This window comes from Dromaius novaehollandiae, chromosome W (genome assembly GCF_036370855.1).
Source record: "Dromaius novaehollandiae isolate bDroNov1 chromosome W, bDroNov1.hap1, whole genome shotgun sequence".
NCBI lineage: Eukaryota > Metazoa > Chordata > Aves > Casuariiformes > Dromaiidae > Dromaius > Dromaius novaehollandiae.
The window spans coordinates 67,322,562-67,342,472 of NC_088130.1; the positions used below are offsets into that span (position 1 = coordinate 67,322,562).

Genomic DNA, 19,911 nt, shown 5'->3' on the forward strand with positions numbered 1-19,911 from the left:
GGCTTTCTTTGCATGTTGGTTAGCCATGCAGGGAGAAGGAACTCCTATTCCTCACCTAAGCTTTCCTTTCCTTCTGCAGTTGGTTTGAAAGTGTCTTTGACATAGTACACTCAAAGCACTAACCAGATACTTCTGTAGTGGAAATGAAAAGGTAAGAAGTCTAACCTTTTCTTCAAGACTTTCTCTTGCTAGAAGTTCTGGTTAGACATTCTGGTGCATTTTGGCTGCAGCACATAACATTGCTATAGGGAAAAAGTAAAGGATTAATTCATCCAGATACAATGAAGGGGCTTGCTCAAGGTAGAGAGCACAGCTGGAGAGAGAGGCCTTGATGAAATTCTGACTAATTCCCTTTCTACCCACCACTACTCAAGTTCTCAGTTATCTTCTGGAAGAAGGCTTAGCAAATGGGTGACATGGTTGCATGGCAGTACTCAAAGCATTTGATGCACATGATTTTGTAGATGAAATGGATTACATAAGACTAATAAATACTTGCTGTGTGTACATCAGTGTAGTAGTACAACACTTACCTCACACCACAGCCTATGAAAAGAATCTAGCTGTCTCCTGAAAGAAAGAAGGGCTCAAGACCCTTAAGTCTGCTTCTGCCACTGCTGTCATAGGTCTGGAAGGTGCATGACTAAAGGCAGCTGCTGAAGTCATGCCCAAGATGCCTGGGGGCCCATACTTTAGGCTTGATAAGTAACAACTAGCAGGGCACAGTAGTTAACATGCTTAGTAAAATTTTAGTCATATTTTACCATACCGGGACTGTTTTAGAGCACTTGTCCTTAAAAAAAACAAACACTTTTCTGACTTACATGTGAGACAGTTACATCCCTTCAGGCAGTTCAGCAATTGCCTCTGTCACACTTTGTGAGTAGTAGTACAAACAGCATCTTCAGTAACAGATACCAGTTTTAAACACTTTATTTAGAATGGCTTTTGAACCTCTCAGCACTCTTACTGTTCAAGTGACTGTACAATTGTGATGCAGAAAGCACTGATCAGCTGCAGGCCATTAGGCAGAAAACCTCATGAGTAGCATGGCTTTATTAAAAATAAATCATGCTAAAAAACTGATCCTTTTAACAGGAAAAAAAAGTAACAGATGAGGGAAGGAGAACAAAGGGTAAGTGCAATATTAAGACCAACATGTGAATTGAAGACTGGTGTGAAAGATCATACAAAAAAAAGGCAATGAGGAACAGTAATGCAGCATTCAGGATGGGAGTACAGACAAAAGTTACAATACATCCTGCTTCAATATTTCTTATCCATGTACTTAGTTCAAATACTGTAACAGTAACAGAAGGCAAAAAGCACCAGACATCTCAGACTAAAGAAAGAAAAAAAAGAAACACAAGATTGGAGAAAACTGAAAGCTGGTAACTAGGGAAAGAGTAATTTCAAATACAGTTACTCAACAGAAACACAACACTTGGAAAAGTTGCTATGTCAACATATATAGACAATACCATTATTCCAGCTCTATGGAAATGATTTGATTTTCCTGGTCTATAACCTCTTCCATGTACAGCACTGAGGAGGTTATCCCTAGAAATGTGTGCATGCATGTGTGGGGGAACACTGCATACACAGAACAAAGCAGCAGATTCAAAGTATTAAAATTGGAGGAAGTTATTTCAGTCTGATCAGGAAAGCTATGATTAGACAGGACAATGTGGTGCTAAACCCTAAACGTGTAGTTCTAGTTAGGTGGGACGAACATGCACCTATAGCATTTGTCTTCCAGAAAGACAAGTCTCCACTATGGCAAGCCAAACTACAGTATTCCCAACCAGGACACAGCAGTTACTGAAGTGACAGAAGCCATGGGCAAAACATCCTAGAAAACAATCCTGCACTGGATAAAGTATGAGGGAGACTTTTTCTCCTTACAGAGAGCACTTCAGTTTATCATCTGATGTGGGCTGGCATTTACAGTAAGGACCAACAAGGATTCTATAATCCAAATAGTTCTTTCTTACCACCTCTTAAAGTGGTCAGGCCCCAGAGTCAACTACAGCTCAGTGGTGCAGTTGTTCAGCTGGTTGTAGGATTATGGGTTTTTGAGGGGGGGAAGTGTGTCATAGTTCTAGAGTGACAGCACACAGTTTGCATGATGCAGGGTTTGCATAGATATTTTGTCCCCTTCCCAGCCCAAAGAACATTAAGAGGAAGAAGTCAGTTTAGGATTTTGTTGCATTTGTGAACATGAAATGAGGAAAAAAGCCAACACATTTACAGAGGCTTCCCATACCTTCCAGGTCAGGAGGAAGAAGGGAGCAAGAGAAGTATAAAACACAAGTCATGGCTATTTCACAAAGCTGCATTGTCTTAAATGAAGTTTATTACAGGCCCCAGCTGAAAGTATTAAAAATTCACCAATGCATACACTTCTGCACCTTTGTCCAGGTTGTTCTAGAGTAGTTAAGTGCCTTTCTTAAAAAAATTTTTTTTGTTTTTACATTATTGCTGTTTTGACAACAAAATTAAAAACCATTTTTGGACTCCATCCAGCAACAAAAAGTCAGTTTCCCCAGAACAAGCCACAAGGGTAAAAGCAGGTTCTGAAGGGGCCTTTTCTCTACCAGCTATTTAATGAGCAAGAAAAAAAAAATTCTAATCAATTCTGTTCCTAGTGTAGATGAATTTACTCCATTTTCCAGAAGGCAAATCTTTTCAATAAATATCGGAATAACTTCCAAGACACTGCAGTTCCAGAGACACAACAAGCAGCTCTGTGCTGTTTCTCCTGGAGTCCCGTGCTACCCCTTGTTTCAGTCCAGTGAGATGATGTCAGGAGCGCTGCCTCCGCTGCTGGTTATAACTCCAGTCTCGCTCCTGCTCGAGGAGCTAACGTGAGTGCTGCTCTCGTGGTGACTGGTTGATGTGATGATGGTGCCAGGCGTGCTGCTTGTTAAGGTTGAGGTGAGACTATCCAAAAACATAGGAGGACAGTACTGCTTGAAACAAACAATGAAGAATGAAGAGACTAACTGCACAAGGGAAATGTATGCTCTGAAGATACATCTTCCCTACAACAAGCACAAAACAAGTTACTAGCAGAATCTTGTTAAAACATGCATGGTAAGGACCAGAGTTCTGCAGACTGGCAAGTAAGCAAGCAGAGATGGTAGTCACAACCTTTCCTCCTCATCTTCCCCATTTTCTAATAAGTGGTTAGTTTGAGCATTTACTGCCACATAAGGAAACACCATCATGACCACATGATTGCCATTAAAAAGAAAAATGCATTTGTGGATTGTTCACGCTCCTCATTGTTGCACAGCACAATTATATATTTCAGGCTTCTTGTATCCTGAAAGGTAACAGAATACTCTTTGCTAGTTCAGAGATCAGAATAACTTCATCCTCTGAAATGGCAACAGCTGTACTAGTCATCACTTTCACAGCACATGTCATTGCCAGCAACGATACATGCAGGCCTCTAAACATTTTACTAGTGACAAATGAGCTGCAAGTCTGCTTTGTTTTTTATTATTTAAATTTCCTAAAATGAAAGTAAAGCTTTACTTTTTCAAAGTAAAGCTGAACACAAGTATTTAGAAACTGAAAGAGGTTGCCAAGTGTCACAGAAGAGGATAATCTAATGTAAGACCCCCCTACATGTAGTTCAATGCCTCTTAATTTCTCTTACCTTGTGGACTGCAATCTTAGAATATACATTTGGAATCATGTTTGGAACTGAGCCTGAACTGTCTGAACTGTCCAAGATGGACACTTTGTAGCACCATACTTTCTTCCAAAGTCTCTATATGAGCAGACTTCAGCTATTCCCACTTGGACAGCTCAGATCTCAAGGTCAGGAACAGAATACTGCAAGATGCAGTAAGTGGAAAGAAAAAGGATGAAGTTCATTCTTTAAAGTACCAGAATGTCAGCTCTACAGTAAAATCCCATTACTGTTGTTTTCTAGCAACAGACTCAGAGAGGAAATAGAGGATCAGCTTCAGATCCTGCTGTCTTAGTTACGGAGCCAATATTCCCCTTTCTTGAAGGTCTCTTCATGAGAATCTAGTTACAGTAAGAATCATTTTTCTTAACTTTGTAATTTAAAGTTTGTGTTTCCAGGACAGGAGAGGCACCAACTAGTTACTTTTGACTTAGGAAATTTCCATTTAATCCAAAGCCTGGCCTTCAGATACACAATACAAACTAAGAGCACAAAAGTCATGATGGTTGTATCCAAGTCAGTGCTATGCAAATACCAGCTTTAGTAAAGCAAACCACTGATGAAAAGATTTTCTTGTGCCTGGATTTATTATAGCGGAGATAAACTGCATCTTCCCTGAACACATCCTTACTCTATTATCAACTCTACTTGGGGAAATGCATGTTTTTCTGCTCTGTGCTAAGGTCTAACCAAGTGGACTGCAAACATGATATGGATGGTGACAGCACCCTGACAGTTACTTAAGACAGCATGTTGTGAAAGACATTTAAAAATTAAGTCCCACTGTAGTTCAGAAACATACCTGTGAATCAACTGGGATTAGTGAAAGAAAATCCAGACCTAGAAAGAAAAGAAGGATAATTGATGTGTCTTTCTTCTATTCATTTAGTGGTGATACAATTTTAAGGAACTTTGTTGTTGTAGAATAGATTTTGCATTTGTTACACAGTTTCTAAATGAAGTATACCACTGTCACACCACTCTCAAGGACTACTTCAGGCAGCAGCAAAAGTGTTATCTAGTACAAGTGGCTCTTTTTAAGAATGAAAATGACGTAATGATGTATTATTCACTGGATATTGCAGGGTGGTTCAATATGGTTGCTTAGATGGAGGTTGCCAGTTGGAGCTGTTGGTTCATAATGCAAGTTTCACTGCATATTGTACCTGACTTGGCCAAACTGGGACATGAAGAGTGTCATCACATTAAAGATGCTGGAATGAAGTAAAGTCACAACATGCACAAGTCCAAAAACAAGCAGCAGGTCTCTTCCTCCACCCATGGGCAGCCAATAAGGAAACATTTCTAATATCATCCCCGTTTTGTGTCTAGACAAATAAAAGGAATGAAGAAGAGGAAACTACAAGTAGTTCAAGGTATATCCTCCAAGAGCAGTGACAACTACCGTCCATATTATACACCATTAATGTGTGAGCATTTAGGGCACGATGTTTAAAAATAGGAAGACAATAAGAAATCATAGCCTTTGCTTTGTTTCTAAATCTTGGCCTTGTGTTTGCCATGTCAACAGAAAAGTGATAAACCTACTCCCTCCCTCTCCCTTCATTGTCAAATCTGTTCTGGACAACAGCATCTCTCCTCCTCCTCCAGAGGAAGTTTAAGAGAGATTTAAACTCAGCTGCTTTTGCAGAATTCACAGCTCCTTGTGTTCTAAAGGATTCTAGAACTTCAGATAGAGATGAACAAAATGGTTGCAGACTTCAGTTCCCTCAGCTTACTCTCCTGTCCAATTTAGGAAGACAGTGGGTTTCTTGACAAGGAAGAAGTGGAGGGAGGGAGCAGAAAGGGAACTAAAGAGGGCAGAGAAAGGGAATGATATCCATCTCATAGCCAAACTGATGCTGAAGGATGAGGAAAGAAGCCAGAGGTGTTGCTGACAAAAGATGGAGACAGGCAATGGAACAGGGCAAGGGAACTACACAAGGTCCAGTTTGACGCCTGTTGTCAAGTCACCATTTCCTAGGCTCTGGGCTCATTAAAGCTGGTGGAAAACCCAGAGTCCCTATCTACAATGTTCTTTTGAAGGAGCCAGGATAGAAAATAATCAGTATCCCCACCTTTTGTCTGATATTTAGCAGCAGTGTTGAAGAATACATCATAGGCATTTAGGGTATGTCTAGGTAAAGAAAGTCAATAGAGGTCAGCTTACATATTGTAGCTCACCTTAAGCTTTTTCATACAGTCTAGACAGAGACCACCACTAGAATCAGCTAGCAGAATTCCTCTATATCTAGGGTCTGGATGAGTTAGTGCCAGTTCTATAACAAAAACAAGCAGCTACTCTCCCTCAAGTTTATGACATGTAACAAACAGAACATTCATATAAGGTCTAACTGAATACAGCAGAAAGCATTTCTGGCTGCCATACCTAAATGCCAATTTCAGGGTGTAGCCCAGAAGCAATGTTTTTGACACCAGAGTTTTGAAGAACAGTCTGAGACTGGAAAGACAGTCAGATAACCTGCCTTTTCTAGACTTGCCTAGACATTGCATTAGTCCAGTACTTCCTATAGTCTTGTTCCATTAAAAGAGTTAATCAATTCTTCAATTTTTACCCACCCCACAAATTAACAAGAATATGCTGTCAGAATATGCATTAAAAATAGCCACCGCCTACCTGGTAAGTCCGATGAAATACTGGATATTGGTGGATGATGGAATGGTACTGGGTAGTCTGTTAATGAAGGAGGAATAGCAGCAGCATCAACCGTTGTCACACTGGGCACTCTTACAGTAGATGGCTGATACATGAGAACCCTGTTTTAAACAGCATGGGAAATTACAAACAACCTGGCCGTTAGTTACAGAAGAGAAATTATGCACCACTGTGCACTCTCATTCACAAGGTCACTATGTTACAACACAACTATAGTGTGGCTACTCACTACACAGTACTCCACTCTAATTTCCTCTTTGATAACAGTCTTCATTATAACATGACCGTATCTTGGCTCTCAACAGCAGCTGTGACATAAGAGCAAGTTGGCATTAAAACAAAGTACAGTGCTGGAGTCATTTATAACACTCTACCATCCAGGAACAGAAATGGATATTTTATTTGTAGAGTACGCTGGGAGGGACGGGCTGATAGCCAGAGCCGGGAGGAGGGCCCTTGTTTAAAGTTCTCCACACAACTGTTCCTCAGTGCTAACCTGTCACGCCAACGATGCAACTGACCATTGAGCCCCTGGAGCGCAGATTACCAACAGAGTTTAAACATCAAACCCGTCTCTACTTGCAGGCTGAAGGTCAGCTCTGTAAGAGCACACCACCAGGAAAACCCTTCCTTATCCCCACCTTTTGTCTAGTATTTAGCCGCACTGTTGAAGGCTACATCATAGGCATTCAGGCACCCAGCCACTTACAAAAAACCTTTCATCAGCTCCCACTTCAGGTGGAAACACCAAAGAGTCCCATTCCCAGCTGTTCGGTCTCCCTCCCTTCAGCCCACCAGCAGTGAGTTTTATGCATTCATGCCTTCCTTCCCAGACTGCTGCATTGATGCATTTGGCTACTTCTGATTTCAGAAGCCACATTTTGAACCCTCCCTTCTCAAGCACCTCAGCCTGTGTTGCTTCTGCCTACAGGAGGACACCCCACAATTTTGCACAGACTAGTTTCAGGCAATATTGTTTACAGGAGATGAGCTATTCACCAAAAGCCTGCCTTTGGCTTACATTTGAAGAATGAAAGCTTGCCATTTTCATACTCAAACAGTAAGAAAAAAGAAATACATCAGTAACAGATATACAAGAAAACTCAGTCCTTCCACAATTATAGTTGCACGTAGCCATCTCACACAAACACAGGAGCAGTATTATGGAAGGAAGTCTTGGTGCCTTCTGAAACTTCATTAACAGATGTGGTATTTGTAGCTATTTAAAAGTAAGAAAGTCTCTTGCAGAAGGACTCCTCCACAGTCCTCACAACAAGCAACAGCATTTCAAGTATCACTGCTGAAAATTGCTGAAGACCACCAACTATTTGCTTGCCAAGGACCATACATTCCTGTGGACTAGAGACACAGTGCACCTGCTCACCACTTCAAGGGGTGGCAAAACAGAAGGTTTATTATTTTAATAAAAAGACACAAGCCACTAAGCTGAGAGAGACACCTCATGCATGCAAGCAGGACTAACCAGTGAGCCATTACTAAAGGCTGACACTTGGATACTCTTGTGGATCTGTGACTGCTGGTGAGACTAACAAGTGCCCCTCTCCCCCTGCTGTGTTGGTTGTGTCCCCCGCAGGTCTCCTACACCCTCTGGGATAACAGCAACAGCTTTACAGGAAGCCACAAACAGAGACTACAGCCAAGTGGTACAGAATCGGGACAGGAGAAGGCACAACAGTAAAGAATCTAGTCAGCCCTAGAGGAGTCAGAGTCCTAGAGTAAGACTTGACTACGAAGATGAAGTTGTTTACAGAGGGCCTGGGAGGTGGTTCGTTATGCTAACCAAAGGCACAGGACTGACTGATAACCACAGCCAATTACCATGGCCAAGACACTCCGAAGTTTACAGGGAGATGAAGAAAAACTTGCATCTTGATTCAAAACAGCAGTGTGCCTCCCTTCCAAGACTGACAGGATGGATGAAACATGCAACACAGCCTAGTTCCTGGCAGCCAGAGCAGATAACAAAGGGTATTACAGATGGTGGAAAAGCCTTTAAGACAACACTAACTTAGCAAGAATGCATAAGGCTTCTGCACTAGGAATAATCAGCTTTCTCAAGAGAATACTGTCTATTAGTTTAATCTGTTTCCTTTTCTAGGGAGAACATTCCTGCAAACAGAGCAACAGTCAGCGCAAGCCTTTTGTGAGATGTAAAACTATTTAATAATGTTTTGCCTGTACAAAGGTACTGTATCAATACAACCTTCCGCAAGGAGAGGCCTAAAAATTCTCTGGAAATGTGGAGCTGGATCCCGAAGAGAGACTACAAGTCCACTGGTATACACATCAGTTTATCTGAGACATTACAGAATAACAACTAACTTTAAAATTGACAAACCCTTTGGTTGGGCTTCCTTGTGTTTCAGACATAAATATGCACTTCCTTTTGGCAGGAGGATCTTCCTCTTCATCAGAGGAGCTTTCTATTGTCAAGTCAATAACATCAACTTTCTTCTTGTTTACTTCATTGGCCACTGTCACAGCACATGGTTTGCTAACAACACTGGAACCTAAACAAGAACATAAAATGTCACTATTGCTGCTGTCAACAGCCTTTAAGCAGTTTCAATTCACAACACAACTAGTATCTCAATCCCATTTTAGCTAGTCTTCCTGGCTGCTACAGGGGAAGTCAGAGTCCAGGAACAGTTTTATTACGAGCATTATGTCATGTTGAGAGCAGTAAGCACAAGCTTTAATCTTCACTTACCAGTTTAAGGACCTTAAACGAAAAAAAAAAAAAAGCAAGCATATATTTTCTGAAGTATTTTTAAAAAAAACTCACACACTACACACTTTTAGACATAGGACCCTTTCTTTTTAGTTTAAATGAAAGGGTGAGAACTTAACACACACACACACACCCTGCAAAACATTATCCATACACGTTATCCTAGCTACAACAAATTCTCCAAGACATCAAGCTTTTTTGTGGGTTTGTGACCACTACCCAGATGCACATACTTTCTATTTTGGTGCACTGTGGACTGGAGACTTTCACAGCTTCTTTCTTAGGCCTCATAGGACACCAGGTACCATCTTCTTGGAATTTAATCTCATCCACATCTGAACATTCATTTAAGATTTCCATAAAGAGCCTGAAAAGTAAAAGTTAAGTTGCTTTGATTTTGATTCCAATCTTTTACTAAGTGAAAAAAACAACAGCTGAAAAGCTAATTATGAGGAACTTTGAACCATAGCATGTACTGTCCTCCTAGTTCACCTTACCTAAAGAACTCTAATTAATCTTTGCAGAAGTCCATGGGCAGAAATCTAGAACGGATCACCTACTCATATTCAGCTCAAACATTATTGCAATTCATAGACTTCTGTACAGAAGTAGAAATCATCAGCTTTTAAACCAAGTTTGACATGGTTTATGAGTTAAAACTTAAGTCCAAAAGCTTCGCAGGGAGAGGTTTGTGTAAAAAGCAGACCATCTCATCCCCAGATATCATATTTAGATTTCTCCCAAGGAGACAGGCTGTATGTCAAAAGCTTAATGATGCAATTAGGAGATGAGTTTACCTGCTTCATTACACAGGAACAGTAACTAAAGGATACCAATGGTTCCTTCCAGCCTAACATATTTTGAGAAGGAAAATAGTTAGAAATGGCTAAATCTCAAGGCTCAACAGTAACTATCAAGTACACTGTGGAAAAACATCATCACAAAAATAATTCTGTAATCTGCAAACCCAGTCTCTTACCCATCTAATATTAGGCTCTCATAAGCTGCCTTTTTGTCACAGACAGGACAAATCCAGGTAGGCTTCTTTTCATTCATTTGAAGATAAAGAGCAGCATCAAAACATTGCAGGTGCGTGCAAGTAACAGCTCGGCATGGGATTGTCAGTCTCATTTTTCCCAGCTGCAGAAGATGCATTAAAAGAGTGTCAGAACAGCAGAAAGCTAAGTAGGCCTTGATGGCTAACAATAAAGCCAGATGCACTCAGGGAGGTAACAGGTTCTTCTCACTACACAGGTACCCAAGGTACAGCCCTTTGCCTGCCAACCTGCCCTATCAAAGCGCACAGCGTACTCTAAGGAACAATAAAGCAGTCCTCAACGTTTTTACTAAGGAGTTGTGATCCACCAGAAACACTTCAAAGCAGACCGCAGCAGTCTGCACTAGTCTTGCATCAATATTATTTCTAGGATTTTATTTTTGCTACTAACCTACTGCAGCATCCACTTTATCATTTCCTTTTAGCCAAGTATTTCAAAGGTTTTTTGTGAGCTTCAGTTAAATTTCGACACAGGCTGGCATTATAACTATTTTAAAACACATGACTTAACAGGCCAGTTTCTACCTGGGAAGAGAAATCAAGGCAGCCTTTCCTTGTTACAAGTTGATTAGTTTATTTTTCTTTATGGTAGTTGGCAGTAGGAGATCTGAATTTTATTTCTCACTGTGCCCTTTGATTATTCCATCACCCTGTCCAGATAGTCTCAATGCCTCAGTACTGCCCAATTACTCCTTTTAAAAGTATCTCAATACACATGTAAGGAGCAGCTTGATTCTGACTGTGTTAAAGTTGAGGCATTCATAGTTCTAAATCACAGTTGGTTGAATGCTGCTACAATCGGGCGCTTGTACATGCACCCTTCTCCCCCATATTTTATATTTATGAAGCAGTATATAAACAAAAGCCATTTAACAGTTGGAAAAGCAGGGCCTTTTGAAATCAGCCCAGTTCTACACTGAGGATGAAAACATAGATCCGTATATAATAATTTCCAGCCTTACTTACAGGACACATCAGAGACACCCGCAGACTGGTTGTGGCAATCTCACTGTCAGGATCTGCAGTTAGTTTTTCTTTAACTATTAAAATAAAATAAGAAGTTACACACAGACACTCCCATTATTTAAAATGCTATCCTTGATTCTCCAGTATACAAACTGTTTCCAGCTACCTAAAAAAAAAGTTGGGCATCTAGGAAACTAGTTCATAGCAGATACTCAGTTAACAGTAGTTTCACTATATCAAGGCTACCAGCAAACATGGCACATAGTAAGACTGTTTTGATGTGTGGCAGACGTGCTAAGAGCCACAACGGTTAGTAGAGCAGACTCAACCCAACATACAAGGAGATAAATAAAAGAGTAGTTATCAGCAAGTGAGGTACAAAGACAGGAACAGCAGCATCACATGCAAGTGAAGAAGATACAGATATTTAGGGCATCTTTTTCTTTCTTACAGCCCTCCACAGCAAGTGGTGTTCCCTGCATTCCTACAAGGACACCTTGGATGTAATCTCCAGGTGTGCCTCCCTACTAGCGCAGAGACCTACAGTGAATCAGTGAACAATAGCTCAGCAACAGCAAGGGAACCTTTGATCTACTCTGTGTATGGGGCTTATCCCCCACCTCATCCCCAAACTGCTGCAAGTCTGCTGAGTATTACCAGTTCTAAAGAGCTACAACTGCCCTCAAGAAGTACAAATAGGCAAATTGGTTCGACTTACTTAGTGCTCTGGAATGATCGGGGTTTCTGATACCTTTCATTTTCAACCTCTGCAAAAGCATAGCTGAAGTAAGCTGACGAACGAGATACACAGACATGGAGTAATTCTACAAAAAAGCAATTAAAGATGAAAAGTTATTTAACACAGTACTTCTACTACAACAGCAGCTCAGTATTTACAATAGTTCTAGCATACAGTAAAAACAAAATTGTGCCAGTTTTTTTTTGCTTGATAGCTATACTGGAATAGCACTAACAGGTGACATCATTACTGTGAAAGAGTCCAATACTCTGCCAGAATTCTTCTGCTAATCAAGTCTGATTGTCTTCTCCAGCTGTGACCTAACTAAGGGACAATTTGGGCTTTTCTTGAAACAAGGACTTGAAGACTCACCTTCTTTACATGTGGCCTTTAAGAACTTTTCACATTTGTCTCTTAAATCCTTCCTTTTTGTCAGTATCGTTCTGGCACTGGGGAGCTCAAAGACAACTAGGTGTTGTAAAGAAGAGATGAATGCTTCTTCAGCTGCAAGTCTAACACCTTCACGTGGCACGAAACTGCACCAATTGCTTTGTACTGCAGTCTCTCTGTAGCTTGCTCTCTACTTTTAAGCCAAGCTTAGCTGCACCGTATCCTCTCCTCTCAGGCTGGCTGTATTCCCTAGTGTTTATCACTACTCGCGATTTATGCCATTTGCCAGCTTCCTTTGTGCAGTGTTCATACTCTCTTCAAGGTCACTAATGAAGAGAAGACTCTGCCCAGTCCCACTACTGCAGAATAACAACGGCTTCATCATTAAAACAAATGCAACCTGCAATCCCTTATTTCCATCCCCTGCCAGCCATCTTCCTATGGCTCCTATAACATCCGGGTACCACCCAAGAATTTTAAGCACAGGAACAGCGACCACCAGGCTCCTCCTTGGCCACTGTAGGAAAAACAGCTCTCACCTAGATCAGCAGATATAGTTACTAATGTACACATGAAACCACACTGTAGAAAAAAGGGGGGGTTGCTTTGTTTTGAAAGAAGGGTCATATATTGCACTATTTATTGCCTCACTACATGTGCTCTGTTACTCAGAATGGAGCATCAACCTTGATCCAAACAGCTCACTTCTTGGGGCAAGGGGAAACGATGGGACGACCACCAATTAATTTGCTTGTGTGGGAATGTATTTTGGCAGATGCAGGGAAGAGAGCACTGGGACAGCAGGAAGAGGCTCAGACCACACACACACCTCGTGCCTTATGATTGGTAGGCAATCACTTGCATCTTTCACACACACCCCTCTGTTTTAGAGAGGCTTTGCTGTCAGCACTGCCCTTCATTCCCTTTTTGAACATTAACTTTCTCCCTTTTTTTAAAGCTTCAGTTTGTTCATATATAGTAGTAAGTTCACACTGCAGTCTCACTTTGAAACATATGCCCAGTTCATATAGCTTTCCTTTCACTTTTTTGAAATCAAAGGCTCTTTTGATAATTGAGTCCAGAAGGACCTACAAGAATAGCCAGACTGAAGAACATGTAATCTATTATTTAGCAACAGCTGCAAGGAACTACTACTTAAATCTGAGAAAAAAAAAATCCCATCACTGCCTTCTCTCCTTATTAAATCATGAGGGAGGAGTGTCTAAGCAGTCACTCAGCCATTTTAAAGACTAATTCCTTTTAAACTCTGATTAGCAACTTTGCATTTCCAAAAGCAACTCACCTGCAGGCCCCAGAAAGCAATGGGTATCACATTTCGGTCACCACCCCCTTCTCTGCCTCCTACCACCTGAACTCTAGCATGCATTTCCCCACTGCAGCTTTCCATGAAGTTTAGAATTGCATTATAAACAGGCTTTGATTTTCTTTTTCCCTCAACACTCCATTCCCCCCCCCCCCCCACCCATCTGCACTTTAGAAGCCAACAAGCCTTTCAGGTCACCCAACACATTACAGGAATATACTCAGTTTGTAATAAAGGACACATTGCTCAGATAGCCTATATTACAAATGCCAGCACAAGAAGAGTCCGATCAAGCATGTCCAAGGTCCACCAAGCCCCGGAACAGCTGACGCTAGCAGCCCAATACCTGCCCAATAAATCCTCTCAGCAACCTGCCATTTAAGAGCTTTCTGAGCTGGAAGTTTCACCTGTGTTTTGGTTCATTTACAAGTGTAGTTTTAATCAACTCAGGCCATTTCGGGTGGGGGGCAGGGGGGAGAATTTCAAAAAAATAAAGATGGAAATATCTATTAACCAGTTCTTCTTATGAAGCTAAATTTGGTTTTGTAAAGTTACTTACTAGCATTTGATTAGAAAATAGAAAAAAACAGAAATAAATGTCTACACCCATACTCCCACAGCCTTGGCACATCTGGTCCTTTTGAAATGCCTGCTTCAACAGATGTTGAGAAACATACCTTTGAAGATATGGCTACATAACCTTATTTTCGTTTTACTACACCATCAAGCTACCAAAAAAAAGTAAAGCTTCCCTTTTTGTTATTTTGTCATGCCTGAACTGTTTGGTACCATTTATTCCCCCAAAAGATTTCAGGGTCTTTAACACACACAGTTCATGTTCACACATTTCAGGCAATCCCCAATGGCAAACCTACTTATAAAGCTCTTATACGTAAAAGGAATCTATACTCCCCTTCCACGTGAATACTGCAGGGAAGTTTTACATATGTACTGTAGACTATCACGCTTCCAGAGCTTCCTTTGTTTCCTGCAATTTGTAATAATTTCATCCACTTATTAATAAACACTTATTGGCATATGTGTTGCCAGCAACATCAGAAAGAGGGGAGAAAGGGAACGCTACATGAGGTTATTCGGACTACTGTCCGCATTCACAGAAAACACAGTTTACCTTTCCAATTTCAGAAGCCCAGGAAATGGAAATCTGGTTTGGCACCGCGGATGACAACCTAACTAGAGATGTTATGTTCAAGGGGCGCCCAGGCCGCTTCTGTTCAATTCCATTTTTTGGCGGTGGAGCATATCCCTATGGGAAGAAAGGACAGTGGAAGTGTTACCAACTCTTCCCGCTGCACTCTGGAACCTGCTGAAACAGACTTGCTGGTTTTAGGCAGAGTTGGGGAAAACAGGTAAGCCTGAAGGTTCTCTAGCCTGGATACTGAAGTCAACACTTGCTTCAGTCTTTGACAGTCCAAAACCATAAATGAATCACAATTTCACAGCATTTGGGGTTTTAAAGTGATTTTACAGAAATGCTGAAGTGATGGAAAAGAATGCAGTTTTGGTCTGGGTAAGTTCACTGTACAAGTAAACAGCAATGTTGATGCTTTGTCCTCCCCCTGCCCCACACTCCTCAGAGATCAGAGCCCCACAAGGACAACCTTCATGACAGGCAAACACAGCAAGTCATGAAGGGTTCGATTCAGCAGTGCTATTTAAGGAACACAATCCAATCTCACACCAAGAGCTCTGCATCTCTTCTAGATACAGTCACTATTTGAATTTCGGAGCCTAAGGGCTAACTTAAAAGAAAAGACACTACTACAAGGATTCTGCTTTGCCTTTGCATCAACTCTACCTAGCCCCATTTGCAACAAGCTGTCATCTGTACTTTGGCCAGCTCCCTGAAGATGAGCTGCACTTTAAGAGTTTAAGTTTTTTGGGGTTTTTTTTTTTTTCTTCTCCTGTTGACAGAAACAAAATAAACTGGATATCATTTGCTCAGCTTTTTCTAGGCTTTGGTGAAGAATTTCACACTCAGGACAGGTTCTCTGTGTAGCTGTATTTCCTCTATATGTTTAGAACCCAATTCAGAAGCCATCCAGTCCCCAGTTCTAGGCAAGCATATACCCTCAGGCACATCATGAGCAGAAAGTACTTGTGCCATGGAAAGCAGCACCTGGCCTAACTGCAGCTTATCATCTTGTCCTATGCCTGTCATCATGAAAACAAACCAGTCTATAGCAGGAACTCTGACACAAACTCTGTTCTGAGTTCAAGCAGACAAAGTCTGGAGTCCCCTCTTCCAGACTGGCTAATCAAGGAGATTGATGATGATGAGGAATAGTCACTGTCAGATCTTTTGCCTTCAGAACAGACAGATTTTTACCACTTTAACCACAACGTATTGTTCTTTTCCCTATGCCTCTTACAAATAGACAACAGACTTAGTCCTGTGCATTTGAGAGGGGAAAAAAAAATTCTCTTGCCTTACAAAATAGAAAATCTTATCTTGTATCACAGAAGGATGCCAACAAGAGATTAGAGCCCTATGTCTTGCACAGGACAGTACAGACTGCCAGATTTCATTTAGTTCAAGACAGTATTGTTCTATGATAGAACAAGGACTCACAGCTTCCACTGCAAGATCCACCAGACCAAAGCGGTGGACAGCAATCGCTGAAGGATTCTTCTAAAAAACACTTCCTCCCCCAGACGACAAGTGACATAGCTACTATCAGGAATCTTTCCATATGTGCTTTATCACAGAACAAGGAGGCAGCAGATGCATGAGGAGTGCTGACAATCTCATGTTTAAAAGAATGAATGATTTGCCCTTTCTTTAATCAGACATGACAGCTGCAGCAATTTATGGAATATAAATCTCAATTGCTTTTGCTGCAGCGGGCTGGGCCTTTCTCTGTCATGGCTCCTTTTAATGAGCTTATCTGGAGGAACACAGCATCCCCACAATATTCAGGAGAATATTTTCATACCAACTATAGCAGCAGCAGCAAGAGGTTCTTTACTGTTGGTCTCCAGACAGGCTACTTTGCTCCCGAGAGAGGGCAAATAAAAAGTTCCCTTACATTTTCCAACCTTTTTTTAATTAATAGGCAGACTTGGCAACTCATATGCTTCATTTCAGTCAAGCTTCTGAAGTCTTTTTCCACAAAGCAATCACCTTGAGGTCAGATTCAATCTTGTATTCCTAGAACATTAAAGCCTTCCCCTCCTGGCCTTCTGAGATTCCAGTAAAGAGCGTCCTATTTGCCTACCACAACCAGCACGATCTAGTAGTGTTTAGTTAGCCTGCTAGTTCTAGTGGTTAGCACATGCCAAAATTATTTGGGTCTTTAAGCCTTCCATGCTTCTTGCAAGAACTTTATTAGTCAAGGCAGGTGGAGTCTGTTGTAGCCAGAAAGGTATCAAAAGGAAGTTTGATTGCTCTTCTGTGTGGCTATTTCCAGCCTGCCTTGGCAGATTCAGGTCTCTTTCAAAGGAGAAAAACAACACTGGTCTATGGAGGCTCCCCGGGGAGAAAAACAAGTCAGTTTTGGGGACTTGTTTTTTGTTTTGCCTACATTTGCCACAGGAAAACTAAACAGAAGAATCAGCTGCTGTAGTGCATTACACACAAAACCTATGTTACTGGCAAGACACCAGCATACAAGACTCCACATTTATTTCTTTTAAGTAAGTACCATAAGAGATGGACACAGATAGCTGTTGAGTACAAGGAAACACCATGGTTACACATGCTGGCACAACCTGCACCAGTACTGGCACACTGGCAGAGTTTTCCTGAAGTTTCTGATAAGCACTGCAACTAAGGGTGCAACTTTGAGAGTAACAGGGTAACTCAGACATCCACAGAGGCAGCAGTTACTCTACCAGGCAAAACCAGAACAGCACCCATTTAAGGATTTTTTTCAAGTTGGCAAAACAGAGTTAGACAACAGTGGTCTTTGAGGCAAAAAAAAAAAAAAAAGTGTTATCTTACATTTCCTGCAAAAGAAGGAGCCACCAGAGGGATGCAAACTGTGACCAAACCAACAGGCTAAAGGAAAAGAAAAAAAGAAAGTCTGCAGTAGCACTTAGGCTGAAGCTACATCTGTCATTCAGCTCATACTTGAGGAGAGGAGATTTCCAAGATAAGTCATTTATTCACCTTCTCATTGAAAGTTTCTGCTGAACAGATTAAAGAATCCTCTTTAGTGATATGCAGAAAGACCCTGTAGGATTCAGATCTAAAGCAAAGCAAGAATTCAAGTTTACAGCCAAGTTATGCTGAGACTGACACATTACACACAAAATGGACAGCATAACATAGCAGGATATAAGCTATTTTAGCAAGACAGAACCAGCAAACATTGACATCCCCAGGATAACATCAGACCCAATTATTTTTGATGGGATGCTTAAAGAAAGGCAGAGGTAACCTACAGAAGATAGGAAATCCTGCAAGGTTCTCTGTGATAACCTAATTTATGTCTGTAGAAAGTAGTGACCAGAAAGCATATGAAAGAAAAGGAGACCCTCTTACACACTGAAAAGAGATAGAAAATAGAGATGCAATGGTTAAAGAAGGGAAAAAAGTTAGGGACAGTCATTTAAGGAAAGCAGAAACAGGAAGAGAGTCTCAGTAGAGCAGAAAGGAGAAAAATCCCACACGGCTGACATGCTGAGGAGAAGGCAAGCATTCTGATAACAAGGTTTCCCACCTCCTCTCCCCATCTAGTGTTTTCCAGCAATGCTGGTGAAAAGCTCTGTGCTTCCATCTATCTTCTGTAACTTCCAGAACTATTTCAGAACAGGCTGCAAATGAACCCCTGTTCTTAAGGGCAGGGATACCTGTTTCAGAGTTGTTGGGTTTTCTACTTTTTTTTTTAATTTGTATTTTATTTTTTAAGTGAGCACTCTTCCCTCTTCATCTATATTCAGACCTTGGGGTGATCCTGTCTAAATACTAACTTTTACAACATGATACATCAGCAAAGTAAGTGAGACACTTCCATCCTGCAATTTCTCATAGCTCCTAACAACGTCCAGCTCCAGTATCAGCCATTGCTGGGAAACCTAGAATTTTTCCACTCTTCATCTCCACTACAATTATGTCTCTAACTAGACAGATACAAGACAGCACACAAACGTGCACACAAAAGGTAATGCTATTCCTTCATAACAAGCAGGGACTCAAGCCAATACATGAACCCAGAGAGTGCAAACGGCAAGGACAACTGTCAATCACATCAAATAAACTCAGTTTGAAGATGTACGAGGAGAATCCCCCATGCAGGCAGTTTTCTTCTCTGTCCTAACTGCAACAGGCCAGGTCTGCTGCAAGTGGCTGAAATACAATTAAGCTGTGCAGTGATTGTAACATGATTAATATTAGTAACGTGCACATTTCATATTCATTAGCAAGTGCACAAATCATATGCCTTACAGCAACAACTAGAGGAATTAGCAATAGAAATAAAGAGCTGACAGTTTAAGCAAGCTAACGCTACATTAAAAAAAGACAAATAGCCAAGTGCAAACAAGCACGCTTACCGGCAATGGAAACAGCTTCCCATTTACTTTAATACACAAACTATTAGGGTAATTATCTTCTTGAGGGCAGCTTGTCTCTGCTAGGCATAACCTATATCCCCAAAGAGAAGAGGTGTCACTTTCAAGTGTTCAAACAGTTCACATGTATGAAGACTTTGACTACATCAGCCAAGTTATAAGAGAACACTGAGAAAGATACCTTAGCTGAACTTGGACCGTGTAATCTCTCCTGCCTCCTGGCAAGAAGTCCCTGTGACAAAGAAAGAAAAAGAGAAATACCTATTTAGACAGCAAATCTCACATTCCACTCATACAGAGAAAGAACTGGCATGCCCGGCCCAACATCATTAAACTTTGGTCTTCCTTTTTTTATTGTTTCCTCCTCCTTTTAATTAAGATAAAGCTATGAACAAGTCTAATAGGCAATGCCTCTACTGTTTTGGCTACTGCAAGTTAAGCAGAACTTTAAGGTCATCATCTTCTATCAAGAGTTTATAGTAACAACAGTGTGACACTGCCAGGAAGAACCAAATCTCATGGATTATTTTGGCCCACACCATAGCTCTTATGACAGCGTGAATCCTGGGACAAAAGGTAAGAGCAGCCTTCCACTCACCCAGCCAGGAAACATACAGGGAAGAAAAGCTTACCACCTCTCCAAACAGCTACAATTATTTAAAACTGAGTAATTTTTAACTCCATAGTGGTGCAGAACTGCCCCCAACTGCACATAAATTCTGTGCTGAGTAGTTTTACATTAAAAGAGCCAGTTACCCAGTGTAACTT

At 41.1% G+C, this 19,911-nt stretch overlaps 1 protein-coding gene across 10 annotated transcripts in view; it reads right to left on the reverse strand.

The window, feature by feature from the left end:
- Positions 1-917: 917 nt before the first annotated feature.
- Positions 918-19,911, reverse strand: part of LOC112994495 (E3 SUMO-protein ligase PIAS2) — a 32,125-nt gene continuing 13,131 nt past the window's right edge. Inside the window, exons 4-16 of one of the 10 annotated variants that reach the window (XR_010385699.1) lie at positions 19,325-19,375; positions 19,126-19,216; positions 17,573-17,629; positions 14,741-14,875; positions 11,874-11,979; positions 11,156-11,229; positions 10,112-10,272; positions 9,366-9,499; positions 8,740-8,911; positions 6,342-6,481; positions 5,782-5,840; positions 4,506-4,543; positions 2,893-2,943 (exon numbers count right to left, since the gene is read on the reverse strand). Coding sequence is in view for 7 of the 10 variants with exons in the window: in XM_064500358.1 (XP_064356428.1) it covers positions 2,787-2,972; positions 4,506-4,543; positions 6,342-6,481; positions 8,740-8,911; positions 9,366-9,499; positions 10,112-10,272; positions 11,156-11,229; positions 11,874-11,979; positions 14,741-14,875; positions 17,573-17,629; positions 19,126-19,216; positions 19,325-19,375 (1,345 nt within the window). In the remaining 3 variants the exon portion in view is untranslated. The other 9 variants (XR_010385697.1, XR_010385698.1, XM_064500362.1 and 6 more) reach the window with 9 other exon arrangements.